Genomic DNA, 12,553 nt, shown 5'->3' with positions numbered 1-12,553 from the left:
GTGTTTCACCGAGGTTGCGTGACTCTGTAAAGCTTTCCATCCTCTCGATCCGTATAGAATGACATCGTCACACACTGTACACAGAGCTTTACCGGTGACATCGAGCTTTTTCACGAAATCCAAGCACAATGGTTCCTCTTTACTGTTTCCTACTGGGGACACCGTCAGCTTTCTATCCAACCAGTCCCATCGAAACGTGTTTTTCAGATCCGCATCTATCTGACGCACTTTAGCTTGGTCGCGAGTCTCGATAACATTCGGCATTCGCGAGAAATTGGTTTCGGAAGGCGAACACAGATTGGTTGTGATTTGCATTTGCCGATATAGCGACCAATCACAACAAGTAAGACATCGGTTTTAGCCCATATAGGAAGTAACGACAAACTAACGCTTTGCGATAAAAAACGGGATTCAAAATGGATGCTTGCAAATGTTAACTTGTAAACATTACGAGCCCCGAATCTGCCGAAGACAAGTCCGGACACCCCCTGCCCCCCCAGAATTTTTTTACGGATTTGGAACAATATAAAATAGGTCCATTTTGACTGGAAAAAAAGCGGAATTCCGCCAAAAAGCGGAAAAATCTCATCCCTGATCAAAACTCTCAAACTGTGTTTTAACATCATGTGTGTGTGTATCAAACTGGTAGCCCGTTGCACAAATCAGTAGCCAAAAAGTAGCTCTCGGCTGTACGTCGTACATTGGCGTGATGTGGGAACCCGAGCTGTATTCAATCCTGTACCTGGACAGAGATGACGTACACTCCAGTGTGGAGGCTGCTATACCGAGCAATAATGTCCTGGTCCTCTGTTATCATCACAACATCCATCATACCAGCTAGGTGGTTATAGTACCAAACTGCTGCAGAGTACACACACCTGCACACACAAACAAACATGAAGTCACTGCATCCTCTATGCTATGAATGAAATGGAAAAATGTACATTCACTTACAAACTAATACTGACACTCGTAATTACAACTATTGCAGATGACCTTTTCAATCAGGGGTGTGGAACACACATGAGCCATATTTCAACTCCATTTGATTGGTCCCATCGTACAATTGTAGAAAACCAGGTTATTACAGTTAACAAAAACTAACGAAATAATTAAAACTTAGAAACGTTAGAGCCCCTGACTCTGCTCCTTGAGGCCCGCCCTTTCTTTTCTGTGTGTGTGCGTGTGTGTGTGTGTGTGTGTGTGTGTGTGTGTGTGTGTGTGTATCAGTAGTTGTCTTTGTGCAGGTTGGGAGAGACAACTAGTGCTCCATCAAAATCCAACGAAGGTTGTGATAACAGTGATTTGTGTGCAAGTGATTATCACTTCTGATCACATCTCACTATTCAGTGTGCCAGCGTATAGACCCATCAGAATAAGAACCAAACCAGTCAGGAAAACTGTCAAAACCTGGCCCATAGATGCACTCAGCCAGCTCCAGGACTGTTTTGAAAATACGGACTGGACTATTTTTGATCACTTGGACTTAAATGAACGCACTGAGACTGTTTTATTTTACATTAAGACCTGCACTGACAATGTCACAGTGGATAAACAGATTAAAGTGTTCAAAAATGTAAAGCCATGGATGACGCGGAAAGTGCGGACTCTACTCAGGGCCCGGGATTCTGCATTCAGGGCCGGAGACCGGGAGCTGTATGCCGTGGCCAGGGCAAACCTGAAAAGAGGAATTAAACAAGCCAAAAGGGGCTATAAAGGGAAGGTAGAGCAACAACTGGTAACCTTCTTCCTTGTTACTGTTTAATTTCATATTTTCTTTGATAATACTGTTTCTTAGCTCCTAATACATCTTAGACTTAATATAATATGATCTTATGACATTATTTTATGTAACACAATTCACATATCAGGAATTTTGTTTTATTTCACTTCATTGATATTTGTTTCTTGTATGAATTTTACTATTGTGAACAAAAATAATCCAATGATTATAATTGATTGTTTTAGTTAATTATCAGTAAATTAAATCATTGGTGTAAACTTATTGACTTTTTTTAACCTGAAAAAGTTAATTTGATTAATTTAACATATTATTGCGTAGCCTGCGATAACGGGTAGATTCTGACCGAATAGTATTTCGATAGGTTCCAGACACCTAATGCCTTTTTGAATATGTTTTGAAAAATTACCCTTTTTTTCTTTTAGCAATGAAACAATATAAGGGTATAATCATTCCGGAATAACTGGCTCTATGGATTAAGATAACCGTCAACAAATTACATTCGTTCACTTTTTACGATTTTTATAGTCATTGGTCCATCCCAGCGCCAGCGTACGTCACTGTCTTTAGAAAAGAATAGTTTTTCATGTCAACTACAAAATAAACATCCTTTCCTGATAGATTAAATCCCCCACTTGTGAATGGATCAGAAGCTTCCTGACAGATCGACCACAGACTGTGAGGGTGGGGCCCCACACATCCTCCACGCTGACACTCAGCACGGGCTCCCCCCAGGGCTGTGTGCTGAGCCCCTTCCTATTTACACTGTACACACATGACTGTACCCCCAAGTATGACTCAAATGTCATCGTGAAATTCGCCGATGACACTACATTGGTGGGTCTCATTTCCAATGGCGATGAGACGGCGTATAGGGAGGAGGTACAGAGACTCGTAGGCTGGTGTTCATCAAACAATTTGCTACTGAACACCAGCAAAACAAAGGAGATGGTGATGGACTGGAGGAGGAAGAGAGCAGAACCCTCCCCACTACAGATGGGCGGTGTCTGTGTGGAGAAGGTCTCGACGTTCAAGTTCCTGGGTGTGCATGTAACGGACGACCTCAAATGGCATGCAAACACAGATGCTTTGGTCGGGAAAGCGCAACAGAGGCTGCACTTCTTAAGATTGCTGAACAAATGCCAGACGGGCTCACACCTGCTACACACTTTCTACCGCTCCACAGTGGAGAGCGTATTGACGTACGGCATCACAGCGTGGTATGCTGGCTGTACGGCTAAGGACAGGGATGCTCTGCAAGGAGTCATAAAGGCGGCACAAAAAATCATCGGCTGCCCCCTGCCAACCCTGGATGACATCGCTAACTCAAGAGGGCTACAAAGGGCAAAGAAAATCCTGACTGATCCATCCCACCCTGGCAGGTGCCTCTTCAACCTCCTGCCCCTGGGCAGGAAATATAGAGTCATGAGAAGCCGGACAAACAGACACAGAAACACTTTTTATCCCTGGGCTGTCAGGCTGCTGAATCTCAATTCCTCAAATCGTGTGCATGTGAATGTGTAGGCCTGGGGGTGTGCAATTTTACTTAATACCTCATGATATCTCTGACTGTATTTCAATTAGTCCGAAATAGTCCACATACTGTCATGTTAATCCCTGATTCATATCATTTTGTAAGACAACTTGGACTGTACCTTAACTCGTGCCGAATATCGAACATATTCTTATCACAATTTAAAACAAAAAAAATCCATTCCATAACTCAGACTATCAATTTTTAACGTGTGCATGTGATTGTGTGTGGGTCTAGGGGAGTGCAATGTATTTATAATTTTTTTTATATTTTTATACTTCGCGACGCACTTGGGGTTGGAGGCTCCTGCAGAATTTCGTTGTAACAAGCGTGCAATGACAATAAAGTATTCATTCATTCATGGGTGTGTATGCAGGTCAAGCGTCCGCAGCTGCATCGGCAACTTATTGTTTCTGTGGAGACGTACATGGCATACCAGTCTCGGACCCGGGAAAGAAGGATAAAGGCTGATAGGAACGCCAGCATTCAGGTGTATTTTTCATCCAGGGGAAAGTCCAGATAACAGATGTTTTGGATATGGGCCGGCAACAATTTCAGCCAGCCTTGAACTGAGACATTCTTTACTGTTGCACTTTAATTGGCACTCTCTGGTATGGCGCACTGTGTCTTGCGTCACGTAAGATTGACATTACGGACAGTCAAAACTGATTGCTGTGTTTGGAGCCGTTCAGACTGAGACGCGTCCTCTCCAAATCCGATATAAAACTACCTCCTGAATGTGGCTTCAAGCTGTCTCACAAATAACAATTTCATATGCTTTGTGATTGCTCGGTCTATACAAAAAAGCCATTCGGTTTCAATCTGGATGGGCGAAAAGTCAGATTTTGGATGGCAATCTTAACAAGGCCAAGAACAGTGAGAACATACTGTAGGTTAAAAAATGCAAACTGCAGCCTGCTGAATGCAAAATGTACAGTAGTTCGCTCCAGACTTTGGTCTTCTGTGCAACACTTGATTGAGATCTGTACACACCAACAGCGTACTGGTTCTGGCTTGAACATAATGTTGAGTGTCTGGTTTTTCAGGAGCGGCTCACCTTGTCTGCCACTGTTCTTGACTCTCCCCATTCTCCCGCTGACAGAAGGAAAATTCTTGGAATTCATTCGCAAACAGAACACAGTCATGTCGGGGGTCTTTGAGCAGGTTTCGCAAGCGGTTATATTGCCTGCCCAGAGAAATATAAAAGAAAAAAAAAATAGTGAGACAACGAAGCAACAATCCTTTTCAAATGAAAATGTTTTTGCCTGACAGAAACAGGAGGAAAGTAGTAAAACTCAGGTGGTAGTAGAGATGACAAATTAATTAGCGACACCTCATTGATTATCAAATTAATTAGGGCTGTCACAAACAAATCGTTTGAGAGTGGATTATCCTATCAATCAGGCGACCTCGTCACTCTCATTTTATGGAGACTACTAAAAGTGACGTCACGTCATTGCCACGTGTAATAAATCAACCATTTGGTGTGGCTGTATTACGATCATCACAGACGCTGTATATCAACTTTTCGCTTCATGTTTCAAGTGGATTAAATTACAGTTAAATATGAAGACAACGCTGTTCCTAAAATAAAAAAAAAAAAAAGCAAATCACAAAATTTTCAAAATCACGGAAAATTGTCAGGTGTCTCCTTGCCCACGGAGAGCGCATCTTGGGCTTTTGATGACATATGGGTGATGACGCATCACATTCATATCTGATTTATATCCACAGGGGCCCATGTAGAATTTGAAAAAAATCTGAATTGTACAGTTCACACTTCATGAAAACGTGTCACATGTTATCAGAGATATTCGAACAGCCAAGCTTCGTTCGGTCTCCGCATGCTGTCATTACGTAAATGCGCATTGACGTCGTCGCATACGCACTTTAAAACAGCAGTGTCTTATCAGAGCTCGTCTCCAACAGGAGTACTTGTTTTTCAGTATTTGTAACTTGTTTTAATCAAGATGTTGCTTTACTAAGAAGGTTAAAAGTATCGCAAGCGCCGTGGTAAATAGACTGTGCTAAATGAACTCCATCCTGATAAATCACATGATGTTCACATCGATCTGCGCGTGTCACACGGCTGATCGGATTAACGGAGTGGAGCAGGTTTAACGGCGGATTGGAAAAGATCACGTCAAATTTAAACAGGTGATTAGAGATTTTCATTCGGAAAGGTTTCAATCAGAATGACAAAAAACACTCAATCTCCATGTAAACGCAACTAATAACAAAAAGGTTGTTGAGTAAAAACATCAATCTCTCTCGTGTGATATTCGTTGTAGTTGTTTTTTTCCATCATTAAACAATACCAATTAAACAACAATAATTGGTTTAGAAACAGTAATTAAGAAAAAAACGGTTTTGCTTGAAGAGGTGACAAGTTTTCTACTTCCGACTTGAGCAGTAACATTGGCTGCTGATTACGCCGCTCTCTTGCTCTCATGATTGGGCCATAATTTGCTCGCATGGGGGAGTCTATATGCCAGCCGCTTTTTCCTCAGCATGGTGAAATGCCATTTTTGTAACCTGTCAATTATGAGACTGTACAATGCGGCATGGATCTATTTGATACTGACTTCAACATTTATTGTGTTTGATTAACAAGAGAAACAGCTTCAGTCAATCTAAAGCACAGGTGTCAAATTCAAACCCGTGGGCCACAGATCCGGCCTGCCACGTCATTTTATGTGGCCCGTGAAAGCAAATCATATGTGTCAACTTCCGTGATCCTTGCGCAAATCTGGATTGAAAAGTCAAATTGTCATGCGGAATAAATTATGTTGACATTTTGCAATATTTTTGGGGGGGACAATATTTGAACAAACAACAAAAAAACAGTTAACTGATTTTAAAACTAGTAATCCATCAATTTGATTTGTTATGTACAAGTAATAATATGATGTAATGATGAATGATTAAACATTCATTCGGTTTCACTGTTGCAACGGCCTTCCGAAGGAAGACGTAACTCCAAAGTGGCCTGGGACAAAAATGAATTTGACACCTGATTTAAGTCACATATGTTGTGTTTCAATAGATCTCATGTGTTGCAAGGACCACACAATGTAATTTCTGATCTGGTATGACATCAGCATGAACTCAACCAACTATATCCACCTAACATTGTAAGAAGTAAAAGTTCATCAGATTAACGATGCAACATTTTAGAACAGTGCAGTCAGCAGAAACGTTCGACAAATTGCAATGAAACCAGTCAAGTGGGACTTCTTATTTCTACAATATTCATCAAGCTCGTCAACAGCACTCCTGGATGTTTGTGTTGGAGAGATACATTTCAAGTCACCAGCTCATTCTCATTTAGCTTCATCAGCAAAGCTCCGATTTAACGAGGGTGACCGCTGTCAACTCCCGTACAACGGCCTTGCTATACCTAAAGCGTTTAGTTAGATATATGATCAGACTATTTATTCGAATTTATTTCACAAAACGAGTGATTTTACTATTTGCATTGAAAGTTATTTAATTTTGAACAAAAGTAATCACTTTTGCGCCAAGTCGCTGTTGTTGTGGACCTTTGTTAAAGCTTGAAATCACTTTTAAAAGTTAAGAGTTTAGTCATCAGTCCTTCTGACCCCTGAACTTTTAATAACCAACCTCCGGGGCTCGTTCAACTTGTTCCGAACCATTAAACTGCATCATGGCAACCAGAGAGCTGCTGTCAACGACTGCACCACATGCACGCCAGCCACTGGCGGATCTACGAGTCAGCAGTTGCCATCCCTAGCAAATTCCTTGGCACTCCAGCTGCCTACCTACTGTCGGCAAACAATCTATCAATAATAAATTACTCGATTCAAAATTGGATTCTAAATGTTTTCTGAAATTCTGTCTGCCTTATTGTCACTCCGAGACATTTTTTTGAACTCCTAAGGTTAGGGGCTGTTATTAAAAAGGATACTGTATTCTGAAACAAGTTTAATGAACAAGAATAAGACTGATGGGTCAAAATAACACGAAGATACTAATTGCACCTCTTTCTCAAAGCCATCTTTTTCTTTTTTGTCTCCATCAAAGTAATGACAGTGTGTTGGTTCTGCATTTGGATTTAATAGCCAGCTACTCAGTATTTGATAGTACTGCACCAATGAACATTGCTATGGTGTTTATGGTATTGCAATTTATTAAAAAAAAAAAAAAAAAAAAAAAACCTCCATAAACGCCCACTGCAAGTACGGTGGATACAACTAAAGTCTTTTTCTTTCCATTCATTCTACACAAACAGGCACAACAACACAGGCTGTTCTAAGGCTTGCATGTTTGTTTAAAAAAAAAAAAAAAAAAGGATATTGAAAAATGTAATGCTCGCTTATCATTACAAATCCCCCCCACATAAGATTATCACTTTCTTTATCCCTTGTAGCCCCCCCCCCCATATAATTATGCATTTCCCCCTTTTTCCTTGTTTCTATTTTCAGTTTCCAGATATCAGCTGGCATCTAATGAAGCAACTGGGCTTTAGAAATTATTTGACTTGAATAAAATAAAAGAATCACAGTTCTTATGTCACCCATGTACAGTATTTAGTTCTGCAAGAAAAAAAGAGCCTAGTAAGGTAAAGACAACAATTGTTGCTGGGTTGTAATACAGCGAGCCATCTACTACGTTGTAAGGTTTACCATTGCAGTTTTATTGCAGTTTAAAAAAAACAACTTGCCTGTATGGCCTTTGAGTCACTTTGGTGTCGTGTGGTGTAGATTTTCAATACCAGTAAATAAAAACAACACACTTTAGTGCTTTATCAACTATAATGACGCCAAATTAGAAAAAAAAAAACAAAAGTGTCCACACCTGCGTCCTTTGCAGTGATAGACACCTTGGCAGGCTGTCTGGGTGTAGATGATTCCTTGCAGCTCTCTGAACTCCAAGATCTCCTGGTAGTCAACCACAACTCCGACATCAGGCACCACATAGTGGGTCAAATCTCCCGGCAACACCTTGCCATCTGTGAAGGTTGGATATGGAATCAAAAGGTAAGCATTTTTGCTCTCTTTCCCATGCAGCCACTGGATTATTTAGTATATGGTATATTTATTTTCTTTAAGTTGTCTCTATACTACAGCTGTGACAACTTGCACTGGCACAGACAATCACTTACCGTATTTACATTCTTGTCACCACTAAAAATTCACTTGTGTCATCCAACGTAAGAGCCGCATACAAAGTGAGGCCATTACATACATACATAATGCTTGTAAATGCAAATATTATTCTTGCATTTGTAGCTATTGTATACTTTTCATTGTTATAGTTGTAGTTTGCGCTAACCTCACTGCAGCATGGTGTTCCAATGTGTTAAGTGTTCAAAAGAGCAAAAATAACCACATACTGTTGCTAGTAACTTGACAAACGATGAACCTTCAACATTGTTTTTAACTGAACAGAGATATTTCAGTAATCTTACCTATTTGAAGGAACACACGATTCAAAATTCATTTTCCTTCATTCTATTCGGCAGTGTGCATAAATATTAAAAGTACAAATATCATTGGTGTCTGATTCTGTGGTGAAAAAAGGTTAAGACGATTAATAATCAAAATGATTACACACCCTGTACGCCACCATACTGATGATTTATAAATTTTTTTAGAAAAGACATGGAACCTGTTTAAACTGTGGGACTACTTAATGACATCGTGCAGCATTTTTGTAGCACAACAGACCAGGAAACACATCCAAATACAGAGTCTGGTGTAGAGTACATAACACGTCTCAGGAATTACGTGAAACTCACAAATACAGGTTTGTCCAATATGGCAGCGTACATGGTATGTAATTGTTCTGAAGCTTAATTGACGTAAACTTTTTTTTCAGGGAATCATATGCCATTGATCTTTGCAATTTTATTCTTTGTACACAGTACTGACGAATCAAAATGAATGGAAAATGAATTTTGAGCGGTGTATGGCTTTAAAGGTACAGTGTGTAGTCGAATTGAGTTACATCTAGTGGTGAACTAATAGAATGCAACAACCCAATATCGAAACGCGTGCATTTTGAAGCACGCGCATTGCGGAGCTGCAGAGACCATACTTCGCAAATCCACCACTATTTTCTTCTTCAGAGGTGCAAGCTAAACGTCATCCCAAACGATTTCTAGTATTCCCTCAAGTGCCTGCACAACTGCATAGCATTGTTGTTGCATTTGTAGCAGAAAGATGGCGGCAAAACAAGGCAGGCTCTTGTTTTGTATTTAGAGATTACTTTACCTACAATTATATTGAAATGTTTACCTTGGTGTAATTGAACATATTGTTTTGCATATTACTGAAATTAATAGTGTTTTTTTTTTAAATTATGAACATTGAAAAAAATCAACATTTTATCCACGGTCCCTATAAGGCTGTCAGATAATACATTTCACCAACAGTTCTGCTGCTGAGCAAAAATATTAGCTTTGGTATATGAATATGTGCCGTAAAAAAGCACATTTACTGTTTGGATCACGTTTACCGTTGTCACAGCCGGCAAGACACAGAGAGCTGTAGCATGGAACTCGCTCCCTCAAATAATGTTCGCGGACAACACGGACTTTTCGCCCCCGGCTGCTCTTCAGATGGAGAATTTTTTCTCTCTTAATCATTTTGTTAAGTCAAGAGGTAGGCAATATACGTACGCCAGGATGTATTCGATATCTATTCGACTGTAACGCGAGAAAACAGTTGGAAACATATTAGCTCAACTGCTCGGAAATGCAAAGACAGGCATAACAAATGACGTCACGACGCAACGTCAAAACCTTTATTCAGGTTCTATTGAACAGAACGGTTGTCATTTTCTTTGCAAAAGAAAATAAGGTATACTAAATTAGGGCAACAAATGCCCGTTAAACCATTACTATAGACCAACTTTCACCCCTGTCGCGCATATATATGAACAAAACGTAATGAACGTAACGTAATGAACAAAACGTAAGACGTAAAAAAGTTAATGGCATTTTTTGGACATTTAAATCGTAATTGTATGTTGTCCATGTAGTTGCTTTATTATTGTTCATTCATTCATTCATCTTCCGATGCGCTTATCCTCACAAGGGTCACGGGGGCTGCTGGAGCCTATCCCAGCTGTCTTCGGGCAGTCGGCGGGGGACACCCTTGAACCGGGTGCCAGCCAATCGCAGCTTTATTATTGTTATTTTTGAAATTACAATACAATCTTTTTGAAACTGAGAGATACTTCTTGGGTACTGATTAATGCTAAGGGCTACCACATTGATACAAACTTTTGAAATACCAAATTTGTTGAAATTAGATTGAAATGTTATTGTTACTATTATTGCTTCATTGATATGAAGACGCTGATCATGTGAAAACTTTCACAAACATTTGGAAACAAACAAATACCAGATGCAACACGTTATTTTCACGAAACTTTGCAAGAGTTTACATTTTCAGATGATGACTTCAACAACATTCCTTGAAAATAATCTCCCATCAACTGGTGAACTATTTTTAGACAAGACCCGCGGCTACTCACGTGGTCCTTAGGGCTCTACCTGGTGATCACGGGCACCACGGTGGCTGCTGACATTTTACCAGTCAAAAAGTTACAAATCTGCAACTATTGGAGGTTTTTCCCAACCTTTAATGAGCCAAGGTGGTAACCATTTTTCGCTGAGAAAATCTAATTTCATGGGCAACCCACCAAACAAAATGCCACAAAAGTATGAATATTGAAATAACAACAATCTTGTCTCACTTTACTTGCAAATGTACTTAGTTCGAAATTTGGGCCTGTTTAGTTGAACAGAAAGTTGATGGACTTGCAGGAAATGACAATTTACAGTATTGAGGTGTGAATGGCAACACGTGGAAATACAGTACACAGGTTTATTTTTCACTCTGCAACCAAATGGAAGAGCATTTAATTGTTCCGCCTTTCACTGTACCTCACCGGCATTGATAGATGAACCAAGAAATATATATATTTTTAATTCTATTGAAGTGAAATTGGAAAATTACTCACAGCATCCTTGCATGATCTTTTATCACACACTAGGTTGCCAGGGCAACATGGTTGGGAATCGATGACCTTGGGGAATAATCCTGAAATTTTTGTCTTAACCTTGCTGGGCACAATATTATGACAAGTGACCACCATCACAGTAATTTAATAACATCTGTTACAACAAAAAAATATCACAATTTCTGGGATTACAAAGTGAAGGCTATGACCTGTACAACCCTGACAGAATTATTATGTATGAACGACGTGTTTTTATTGTGAGTGTAGTTTACAGTTGTGTAAAACTGCACGGCATCATGCTCATATACAATACCGTCTAATACCTATGTATTATTGTCTAATACCCAAGTATTGACAGTAGGCGAGAACTCCGGAGAATCCGAAGTGCACCGAAACAAGAGTCATTTTAAAAATTCTCTCTGAACATAGGTACTGGTCGCAGTTTATCAACAGCCGAGGCAGTATTGACGTGGGTGACTCATCTTGCTACCTCTGCTATACTCTTTGGCTGCACCGGGAGAAAGGCTGCAGCAAGAGCATCAGCCCAGACTGAGCACAAGTTCCTAACTACAAGCATCCAATTCAGTATTTGCCTTCTCTCGGAAAAAAATATATACAGAAGTAAAAATGGTAACCATCGTCCAGTTTTTGAACATAAGTTACGATAATGAACTTTTCTGAGGACGCATCGTAAAGGTAAGCGCTCAAGCTGATGTTTATAGCGTATTCTTCTTGCGCGTTTCATTTTGATGTACATGATGCCTGGTTTCACGTTTGTTATTATTTAAAAGCACGCATTCCATCCTCCCTTGTAAACGCCGCGCTAGATGATTGTTTTCCAAAAGTGTTGTCACTTTTTCTAAGCAGTTGAATTTGGAATATGGTGATATTTTTAAGAGTTCACTCTGAACGTAAAGTACTATCCAATTTTATTCACTGCAATACGGTAACTTAGTATATATATATATATATATATATTATATATATATATATCTCAATATGTGTGAATAAACACGTGGTTGCTTCAGTAAATACGGATAAAGTGCGAAAATAAGAAGCCCCAAAATTCTTACGTCACATTTGGACAACTTAACTGAAAAGTAAAGTGAGTTGTTACTGATGGTGATGCCACACAAACAAACAAAGAAGTCCCACTGAGGCAATTTTCTAGCAGGATGCTATTTCCAGTAATGGAGATATTTGATACTAATTACACATGTCAGGATGATCATTGTTGTTTGTTGTTCTTACATTGATTCCCTTGCGGCTTCACAACAGACAGACAG

At 39.7% G+C, this 12,553-nt stretch overlaps 2 protein-coding genes across 7 annotated transcripts in view; one reads left to right on the top strand and one right to left on the bottom strand.

Annotated features, from left to right (window-relative positions):
- dis3l (DIS3 like exosome 3'-5' exoribonuclease) overlaps window positions 1–10,032 on the bottom strand; it is a 26,578-nt gene extending 16,546 nt beyond the window's left edge. The window contains exons 1-4 of the mRNA XM_019867411.1: window positions 9,756–10,032; window positions 8,094–8,247; window positions 4,333–4,461; window positions 743–878 (exon numbers count right to left, since the gene is read on the bottom strand). Coding sequence (XP_019722970.1) covers window positions 743–878; window positions 4,333–4,461; window positions 8,094–8,247; window positions 9,756–9,885 — 549 coding nt within the window. The 5' untranslated portion in view covers window positions 9,886–10,032. The remainder of the gene's footprint in view (window positions 1–742; window positions 879–4,332; window positions 4,462–8,093; window positions 8,248–9,755) is intronic.
- A 1,758-nt stretch (window positions 10,033–11,790) lies between these two features.
- LOC109514361 (multiple epidermal growth factor-like domains protein 11) overlaps window positions 11,791–12,553 on the top strand; it is a 108,781-nt gene continuing 108,018 nt past the window's right edge. For all 6 annotated transcript variants that reach the window (XM_019867391.1, XM_019867390.1, XM_019867388.1 and 3 more), the window contains exon 1: window positions 11,791–11,963. The gene's annotated coding sequence lies outside the window, so the exon portion shown is untranslated. The remainder of the gene's footprint in view (window positions 11,964–12,553) is intronic.

The sequence above is a fragment of the Hippocampus comes genome, unplaced genomic scaffold, assembly GCF_001891065.2.
Source record: "Hippocampus comes isolate QL1 unplaced genomic scaffold, H_comes_QL1_v1.1 scaffold2, whole genome shotgun sequence".
Classification (NCBI taxonomy): Eukaryota; Metazoa; Chordata; class Actinopteri; order Syngnathiformes; family Syngnathidae; genus Hippocampus; species Hippocampus comes.
Note: the sequence above shows the minus strand (reverse complement) of the source record. Positions and strands in the feature narration are given on the sequence as shown.